At 52.2% G+C, this 10,242-nt stretch overlaps 1 protein-coding gene across 1 annotated transcript; it reads left to right on the plus strand.

Moving 5' to 3' along the window:
* The first annotated feature begins 8,224 nt into the window (after positions 1-8,224).
* On the plus strand, positions 8,225-9,732 carry LOC122375347 (innexin inx2-like). The gene has a single exon (XM_043354685.1). It carries the CDS (start codon positions 8,448-8,450, stop codon positions 9,528-9,530), a length of 1,083 nt encoding a protein of 360 aa, XP_043210620.1. The 5' UTR covers positions 8,225-8,447; the 3' UTR covers positions 9,531-9,732.
* The last annotated feature ends 510 nt before the right edge of the window (positions 9,733-10,242 follow it).

Here is a 10,242-nt window from a genome sequence, read left to right on the forward strand (position 1 = left end):
TGTCTCTGATTCGCTTTCTGGCTTCGTAGGACGTAGCTAGTTGAGCTTTTAGCTAGATGCCTGTAGATAGAACCAAGTAGCAACTAGAAGTCCAGTAGCTAGCTCGTCGTTTCCGATCTCAGCAAACCTACGCCAGTGTGTCTGACGCACTGTGAGAGACTGTGGCTCTGGCAAACCCAGCGTCTGAAGCCAGACGGCCGGGTACTTTGCCCGAGAGCGCACCGTGGCGTAGCCGATTCACGCCAACCAATAACAGACGGCTACATGCCGACTGTGAAGTAGAATTGTTTTCGCACGTCCTCTTGCCGAAGTTGGGGGTGGCGATTTTGCATTGGATGCACAATGCAGTAGGCGTTTGATCTATTGGGACTGGTGGCGAGGCTTTGAAGGCTTCACTTCTGATCCTGCCGGTAGATGTCGGGTTCGTCGTATTACTGGCTCCGAGAACACCGGCACAACAGGCGTCGCTACTTGAGAGGTACTGCCATCCATTCTTATCAGGTACCAGCGCCCCTCAATGGTGATAGGGTAGTTCCCCGCAAGCCCAGAAGCAGGACATACACTGCGCGACCATGCATATATTAGGGGCTCGCTATGTTGATGCACACTCCACAGGAGCCTCGTACTAAATATGCATTAAGCCTGACATCAGTAGACACTGAAAGCAGTTCTCCTATATATGCACTCTACGTTTGTCCGATTGGGGCCACACAACCGGGTGGGCCCCTCTATTCCTATGAGCTAGACAAGGCGCTGATAGTCCCTCTGCTCTCGGTGGTCCCCCTCAGTTTCGAGCGAGTTCCGTCAAGCGAGCCGCTGGCTGGCACATCATTGGGTCGTAGTCCAGGGGTGGATTTTTATATTAAGTTGGGGTTGCACGTGCAACCCCAACTTTGAATTGTGCAACCCCAACATCGGTTTGTGCAACCCCAACTTTACAACTGAAATAAATCGGCGGGCGACTCGAATGGTGCCGCCCCCATAACCCTGAGCCATCCCAAAACTCTATGCCACCCGTTGACCTGGCACCATCTTTCAAAAGAGCCCTACCCATCATGTAGGCAATAGTCACCCCTCAACTATCTAGTGTAGTTGCCGTCTCCTCAGACCTCAAATGTAGGTGCCGCTCCCTCGAATGTAGGTGCCGCCCCCTCGAATGTAAGTTCCGCCCCTCGAATGTAAGTTCCGCCCCTCGAATGTAGGTGCCGCCCCCTCGAATGTAGGTGCCGCCCCCTCAAATGTAAGTGCCGCCCCCTCGAATGTAGGTGCCGCCCCCTCGAATGTAGGCACCGCCCATTAAATGTAGGCGCCATCCCCTCGAATGTAGGTGCCACCCCCTCGAATGTTGGTGCCGCCCCTCAAATGTACCTAAATGCCGCCCCTCGAATGTAGGTGCCGCCCCCTCGAATGTAAGTGCCGCCCCCTCAAATGTTAGTGCCGCCCCCTCCCTCGAATGTAGATGCCGGCCCTCTTCGAATGTAAGTGCGCCCCCTCGAATGTAGGTGCTGCCCCCTCAAATGTTAGTGCCGCCCCCTCGAATGTAGGTGCCGGCCCTCCTCGAATGCAGGTGCCGCCCCCTCAAATGTTAGTGCCGCCCCCTCGAATGTAGTGCCGGCCCTCCTCGAATGTTGGTGCCGCCCCCTCAAATGTACCTAAATCACGTACCAACCACCTAACCAACCCTTAGTCCGTACATTTTCTTCCCACACGTGCTTGAGCGAGTAGCTGCTATAGACCACCTTAGTCAGTATGTAGATCATATATTCATGAGTTCGGGTGAGTCGCGTCACCCCGACGGGTCATGCTCTCTGGCCGCCGTCAGTGACGGTTGGTCGCTGTTTGCCGTGTCTGCGGGCGCCCTCTACCGCCAGCGTCTCTCTCTCTCCCCGCTCGCTCGCAGTCACTCCCACGAAGTCCGCCCGCCGCTGGGCAGGTCGTTACCGGCCACCCCTGCCCTACCCTCGAGCTGCTGACAGAGTCAACACCGCCCCGCCCCGATGCCTTGGGTTTCACCGCTCGCCCCGCAGAGGCCCGCGGAGGCCCCGCAGAGGCTCCCGTCGTGTGACCTCTGAGATCAACCGGCGCCACCGATGACTGCTTTATTTATGAACTTAGCACTGCACCGAGGTGCATTGCGCAGTGGTTCTAAATAAATGGTGGCAACTTTATCACCAGATATCGTACCGTCGCACACATGCAAGATGTCAACGGCTGTCGTCCAGGAATTGGCTGTCCTGCCACCGCACACTATGGTTGATCGAACTCTGTTTACTGACGTGACCAGTGGCTTTGTGATGGGACGGGCTTTGTGTGTAAATGAGCAGTGCAGCCGGGAGGGGCGGGGGGCGGGCTGGGTCTGGACGGTGGAAGTCCCTCTCCTTGTTCATGTTCAGACTCTGGAACTCTCTCCCCCTACCAGCTTAGCCCGAATCTGTGGTCGCTCGCCACGGTTTGGCCAGTTTTCGGGCCTCTGTCTTCGTCCATGTGGGTTGCAAGGAAAACTACGAAGGTAATTATGCTTAATGTCAAACTAAAAACTGAAACGATGAAATAATCGCAGTCGAGACTGCAGCTGTGAGTCGTCCAATGAACATTTGTTGAGATTTCCTGTGTGTCGGCGTCTCTCACATAATAGGAGGCAGTTCATCGTATCGATACGGTAACGTGATCACCTACTCGTAGTGAGCACAATAACGCCTAGAAAAAAGATGGAACGTCGTGCAAGCACAATGCTATTGAAAACTTAGGAAAGATTACGTTTTTCGCGGGCCTTCAAAGATGAAGGGTTTCGGAGTCTTGATCACGATACATCTGTTCTGCTAACGGAATCTGTGCATAAATATTTGCGTGAAGTCTGGTATGTTTTCGTCAATCGCTCATGCCAAAGTGTAGTCTTCTCATAACACCTGATATGAGGGATAGTGAATGTTATGGTAACGTGCACACACTCTGGTGGTGTGGCGGCACGCCCTGCTGAGCCTGCAGGTTACACTTTCATTCAACTTTGAATCGGTACAGTTTACGTGGTGATTTTATGGCATGCAACGTCACCAGCCCGTGGCGTCAGTGAAGTAGAATCGTCCTTCGCCACCAGTTCCTCTGGAAGGGAGTAGGTGTCCTTCCAGCGGTCGGCTGCACCGTCAGCCAGCCGCTGCAGCTGTGGGCCTTTGTGGGAGTGATGCAACTCGGTCCACCCCCACCCCTGACCTCGCCCCCCCCCCATCCTGCGTCCTGTCGCTGGGCACGTCAGATACCGTTCACCGCGGCCGGCACAGCGGCGACGACAGCGCCGTCCGCGTGATCAGCTCAATTTAGTCCACTGTTCATCCCCGACTGGGTCCGTTCCGGGAGGGGAGGAGGACCGCTGCCGAGCCTTGCACGGCGCACTGGACTGGCGCAGGGTGCGGGAATCGAGGCCCGCCTGGCGCTCGCTGTTTGGCCTTGTCTGATTGCGGGGCGGTCACAGCCGGCGTGCGGTGGAGGACGTTTCTCGCGAACAGTCTGGTGTGGAGGGCGGTTTTTGTATCTGCCGCGCGCTGCGCGCTGCGTCCGCTATCACGGGTTGTTAGTGTAAAATGGCCCGCTGGAGGCCTAGTGGAGGTCCCACGGGCCGGTCGGTTCATGCCTCGAACTCAGGTCGGGCCGACGTTACGGCCTGCCAGTATTTTTTACCAATTTTGGTTCGTGTGCACTGGAGAGCTTCGCGGAACAGGTGTCCGCAGTCCCCCACAGCCGCTTTCTCTGCCCCTTGGGTCACAGTGTGGAAACGGCAACGATAGATAATACTTGAACGGCAGGCCGAGGTGGCCGCCGCCGTCCAGCTGTAAAGAGTTGACGTGTGAGCTGCACCAATTTCAGCAGATTATGAAGATGAACGACTTGTGACGCTCCACCCAGCTGTCACTGCAGTTTATTTCTCCTTGCGACCAATTACATAACGAAATGGTCCCAGAACAGCCTGGAGCCATGATTCCAGGAGCGGTGGCGAGTATGCACCGAGTATCTGTGCAGTGTGCACAGAGTCACCAGGTCCTCTCGGAAAGCATGCCAATTGAATGACGCGCGTCGTTGCATCACATTCACACGCCACCTACCTTGCAACAGTAGGTATGTAAATTAATCATGTCAGAAAAATGCTGATGAAATAGCATATTAAAGGTAGTGTGCCACCTTTGAAAGATTTCCGATTTTATTTTTCCTAGGATAAGAAGCTTCTGTTTTTACCTAATATCGCAAAAAAAATCAAAAATGGGCCTGGAATAGTGCCTTTTTCGCCTAAAAATTTTTCGGTTTTTAGATATGTATAACAACTGTAGTGGGCTCACCTGCAAACAGGCGTCGGGCAACAATCGCGAATGCGGCGCACTTGTGACAATAAGCAAAGGTCATTATAGTGTTACGACCATACGACGTACGGGAATGAGTTATCAGCTGTCTAATCGTAGACAACACAATGTCGAGCCTTAAACTGTAAGCCCGTATTGGTATTGTTTCTTTTATTTGGCTGTCGAACATTATTTATGGTTTGAAATATGATTTTATGTAAAATAATTGATATGAAAAAGCCGTCTTATAAGTTATGACCCCATTTCACCACACGCAAGTGGCAGAAATGACAATGATCAGCTGACGCATTTTTCTTGGCCGAAGTCAGAGCGCGCGGCCCGACGCACCACGCGTATTTGGAAATTCCGACCTCGACGAGCATCAGAAGCCACCTAACAGGCGTGTTCGAAACCGCAGGAGATGATGATAAACGGGTTTATCGAAACTTGATTGGATGAGCATATCGGTAATAGCGATTTCAGTGTGTGCATTTATTGTTCATAGTGGTGTGAAATGTGGTTGGGGTACGACCGACAACCCGTCGGGGCGAATTTCGCACTGGGGTACTCAAAATTTGAAGAATTTAAGACGTTTCCATGAGTTTTGAAGGTATGGATAAGTTCTAAAAATCCGGTTCTCCTTATCTGGGCCATTAACTCCATACGGTCCAAGAAAGCTGGCACACTACCTTTAAGTACGTGCGCTCTGCGCCACAAGCTTTGAATAGATTAGAATTAGATTAGATAGAATAGAGCTTTGTAGATTGTCATATAGGTCAAATACAAAAGCTCGAATCCTGACTTCCTATTCAGGTATCTGCATTCTGCATGCCTGTAATGATACGCTCGTTACGCCTCTCGTTTAGCTCGGATGCTCCCTGGTCTCTTTCGTAATGCCAGGTGGGACGAGCGAGGGCTTAGCTACAAAGTCGATTTACTTTTGTGATAAAATGAATACAAATTTAGATGAATAAAAATCCCTGTTCTCTCCTAAACATTTAAAACGTTGGTTCAGCGTAATGATGTCAATGTTTCCGTAGCGAATAAATGTCCTGAAATGGTACCTAATAATGAGTGTGAAATGTTAAACCTGAATTCACTCCGATGCACAACAGTGCGATGTGCACTGATCAACACCGCTCTTTTGTGACGTGTCTCCTTTTTACTACGGGTGCTCTGTATGTAGTAGGTGGCTCCAAGAGGCGGCTCCAAGTTCGGACACTTCACGATAGCTTTGGACACTGCTCTCATGGGCTTGGGCCGCTCTCTTCACTGCTAACTTTGTCTAATCATGTCGATTTTCCGATAACATGGCCGCCGGTATGCAACTGGCTGTCCAAACATAAAAGCTGCCTGGCGCCTCCAGTATCACAGAGACTGTTCATCGACGGATCATATTTCAATTAGTGCAGGCGTCTGGCGCGGTCCACTGTGTGCCGTCCTATTTACATTTGTGTACGTGTCGAGAACGTCGTAGCGATAGCGCCGTACCGTCGCTGGCTGTCAGTACGGGCGGCGTTATACACCGCCCCAGAGAAGGGTGGTCCTGCAGCAGAGGGAGCCGCCGCCGCCCGATGACGTCCCTCCGACGGACCGGCACGCGCTGATCGGCACCGGCGCGCGATCCGTGTCCGCCCGTCACGCGATCTTCCGGCTCCGCCGTAAACAGTCACGTCCTGTGACAGCGACAGATCTCACACTCATGTAGATGCCAATCGCGGCAACCGGTCTCGGAGAAATAATAACGCAAAAGGAAAGAACACGCCGATCATTTCCGAAATGTCCTCGATGTGTCGCGTGTTGATTTATTGCACCGGTTTGCTGAAGCGGTATTGAATAGGGAATACAATATCGATTGAAATTCGCGATAATGGGCGATTGAAGGTGTTGTGGCTGATTAAAGGTTTGTTAGGGTTAGGTTTGCTGAAAAGGAAAGGTTTGTATTTGGTGCCGTCGTTTTTAATAATAATTTGAATGAATGCAGGTGCACGTGAATGCAGCTAGGTACGCTAGGTACATGTTCCTGAATTCGCTGCAACAGAATAAATGGCTTTGGTCGGGTCGAATTCAAAATTGGATTACGGTTGCCTTGTCTCCACTTTTTCATGTTTGTCCAAAGAGGCCCACTAAGATCAGCGGGAAAATTGGCAAGATATGTTTAATGAACCAGATCGAGATTGTTGTTAAAAGTGCCGGTACGAACAGTTGATTGAGTCAAACTTATGAAGCCATGTCGTTTACGTCAATTTTCATATCCTTCGGTGCACTGTTAGATCCGGGATCCCCCATCCCCTAATCTCTAGTGGCTTTTGGGCTGCAACGCTCAATCAGTACACATAGGAAGCACCGTACAATTTTTTTTTGCGGCTCAGCCGTTTCAGTGGCGATCGTGAGAGTCGTCATCTCCTCCGGTCTCCATGAACCATTGTGTCGAGCCGGACCGGTTCCATCTGCTGACAGAGACTGGCGGCAGTGGTGCCCCACCGCGCTCTCTGCAAAGTGCCAACTCAGACCTGGATCAGCAACAATTCGAGCCGCGGTCCCAGGCTGCGGCCGGCCCAGCGGACGCTGAATGAGCGGTCAATTGACACCGGCACTGCCCTCTCCCTCTGCCTCGTCCCTCTGCCCTCCTGTCGGAGCGCTCTCTACCCTCGGCTGTGCTGCTTCATCGTGGGCCGCAGGCTTTGCGCTGACTCTTCGACTCTCTCTCTCTCTCTCTCTCTCTCTCTCTCTCTCTCTCTCTCTCTCTCTCTCTCTCTCTCTCTCTCTCTCTCTCTCTCTCTCTCTCTCTCTCTCTCTCTCTCTCTCTCGCTCTACCCTTTGTCAGTTATCCTGCCATCCAGTGTATTCGCTGTTTTCCCATCCCTTTTACAATTCCCATCCCTGACGGAGACCTCTGCCGTCCGGCCGGTCTGTGACGTTCCTGCCCGTCAGTGCACAATGTCAGTGCACAATGTGCACTGTGCACTGAGCGGTCCGTGCAGGGTGCACTGTTCGGCTGTGCACTGCAGCACCCCGGCACGTGAGCGTCCACCGGACCTGCCGGGCCCGTTGCGCCGTGTCACGTGCGGTGCTGGTGGCGAATGTAGATGGCCAGATGTGGTGCGCGACAGTGGCTGGCGTCGCACGCGCCCGCCCGGCCTGACGGGTACCGGCCAGCCGGCGCACCGCGCAGGGTGGCGCTGACCGGACCCTGCAGCGCGGCGGCCCGGCTGGTGGAAAAAAGCATAGCAAAAAAAAAAACGCCATTTCAGACGTTTTATTTTTTTCATTCTTGCCAAGCGACAGCAGTATTTAATCTCGTCGCCGGTAACGATGCCACTCAATGCCTCTATTTCCGGTAGGAAACAGTGGCATTGAGCGGTATCGTGTCGTAACAGGCTGAATGGCCGTATTCCGCCGCTAGTCAAATGCACATGCACACGTTTCATTTCATCTGTTATTTCATCGACATCTAGTCTAGTATACGTGCTAAGGTTTTATTGAATTGCGAAAGTTTATAAATGTAAAGAACCAGCGATTGCATTCTCAAGAACATCAGCGACTTAACATATTGCGTCACCGCAGCGATTAACGAAACGGAATAAAATTATGCAGATCTAAAAAGCTGTTAACTTACAAGTACCTATAGCTTATGCTTACGGTTACGGCCCTTCTAAAATAGTTGTAATGTTGCGATTGCTTTATCCATTGGAAGATGTTGAAGAAAATGTAATGCATATCATCGTGTCAGACCGAATGTAATGGCATACTATCGCTCAGCAGTGTGATGGTTCCATAGCAAAGGCCTTGATTAGCTCTGGAAAGGTGCGACTTCATAATCCAGACTCAAAACATATGCAAGTGGTTCACTTGGTGACAGTCCCGTTCTGAAGTGATTGTCGTTTGCGGTGGTACGTATTCGGCGGCTGGACCGCTGCGGTACCGTGTGGACGGTAGTCAGCTGGAGGTCGGCCCGGCCGGCCTGCCTGCGCAATCGGCCGGGGCGGGCGCCCGGCCCCAGTTTCGGGCGGTGCTCGTGGCGGGTCGCCACGCTCCGCAGTGCTGCGGTCGGGCCACCAAACTGTGCCGCCAGAATCAGCCGACCGCTGGTAATTCGGACCACTCCATCAGGCCGACATCATGCTCAACCTCCTTAAATCCGTGAAGGGTGTGCTGAAACCCAAGGTTGTGTGCAACGACAACAATGTGTTTCGCCTGCACTACAAAGCGACCACATCACTTCTGCTCGTGTGCTGCCTTTTGGTCACGTCCAAACAGTATATCGGAGACCCAATCGACTGCATTGTGGACGGCGTCAAGGGCAAGGTTATGGACACCTACTGCTGGATTCACTCGACGTTCACCGTGCCCAGCCGAGCGTTCGGGAAACAAGTTGGCGAACACATCCCACATCCAGGCGTGGTAACGCCCGAAGAAGGCGATGAGCTGAAGTACCACAAGTACTACCAGTGGGTGGCGTTCACGCTCTTCTTTCAGGCGATGCTCTTCTACGTGCCGCACTACCTGTGGAAGATGTGGGAGGGCGGTAAGTGTCAGATGCTTGTGATGGACATGCAGTCCCCCGTGACGAAGGAAGAGGCGCGCCGGGACAGGCAAAAACTCATCACCAACTACTTCTCGCTTAACCTGCATCATCACAACTTTTACGCTGTGCGATTCTTCTGTTGCGAAGTTCTCAACTTCTTGAACGTCATCGCGCAGATCTTCTTCACGGACCTGTTTCTGGGCTACGAGTTCACGACGTACGGCTCACGTGTGGTCGAGTTCGCCAACATGGATCAGGAGGACCGGCCCGACCCGATGGCGCTCGTGTTCCCCAAGATGACCAAGTGCACGTTCCACAAGTACGGAGCCTCCGGCACCGTGCAGCGCATTGACGGCCTCTGCGTGCTCTCGGTCAACATCATTAACGAGAAGATCTACGTAATGCTGTGGTTCTGGTTCATCGTTTTGGCAGTGGTGACGGGTCTGGCGCTGCTGTATCGACTCGCTCAGATGCTCTCTCCGCAGCTGAGGCTCCAGCTGCTCATGATGCGCGCCAGACTGGCTTCGCACCATGACGTTGCTATCGTTGCGCGCAAATGCCAGATTGGCGACTGGTTTGTGCTGTGTCAGATGGGGAAGAACATGGACCCAATCGCGTTCAAGGAACTGATCGGGAAACTGGCGATGCGTTTTGAGGGCAAGGACACGGAGGCATAGTGGACATTGATGTGAAAATAACCGAGGATGGTGTGGTTACCAAGGTGATCGATGCCATACGTGAGCCCTTCGGTGTTAGCGGAGTGGTGTCGGGTGGTGTATTGGCTGTTTTCGCTCAGCCCACGGCAATAGCGCTAACAAAGGATTGGTGTGTGCAAAGGGAGCCTACACAGGCGCTGGTCTAACATGACTTGGATTACCAGTGGGCTTTTTGATGAGCGGCCCGGGCCGGGTGGGCTTTTCGCTGCGATGAAGTTGCAATGATGTGTTGTTAGGCGTTTTTACTTGCGAAGTTGATTTTTACAGTACCTATGCGTCAACATCTTCATTCCCTGAAACTTTAAACCCCGTCCATATGAAAGCCCTTTTAGAACGATAATTTCCCTCGTAAGTCTTATTGTCGTGCCACTTATGGATTTTTCGTAATTTTGTGTTAATCATACTATGATCGAATTGCCCCACCTGTTCAGTGTTCAAATTACCCCATCGGCCACCCTACCATAACAGCTTGTAGGGGTCAGTCAAGCATAGGTCAGGTCAAGTTCAGGTCAGCCAGGTAAGCATATTTTACCGAAAATCAAAACTCATTGCAGCATATGACATATGTTTTATGGGTACCTTTGGGCGTAAAACACGATGGTGACATTCAGTTTATCATATGAATGCGTGTTGTGTCGTAAGAGATCGAATTAGAAAACGCGTGCATCATAGT

The sequence above is a fragment of the Amphibalanus amphitrite genome, unplaced genomic scaffold, assembly GCF_019059575.1.
Source record: "Amphibalanus amphitrite isolate SeventyFive unplaced genomic scaffold, NRLGWU_Aamphi_draft 001821F_arrow, whole genome shotgun sequence".
NCBI classification, from domain to species: Eukaryota; Metazoa; Arthropoda; class Thecostraca; order Balanomorpha; family Balanidae; genus Amphibalanus; species Amphibalanus amphitrite.

What these genes read in the sequence shown, in the direction of transcription:
- LOC122375347 (XM_043354685.1), top strand. Translation starts at nt 8,448, where the DNA reads ATGCTCAACCTCCTTAAATCCGTGAAGGGTGTGCTGAAACCCAAGGTT.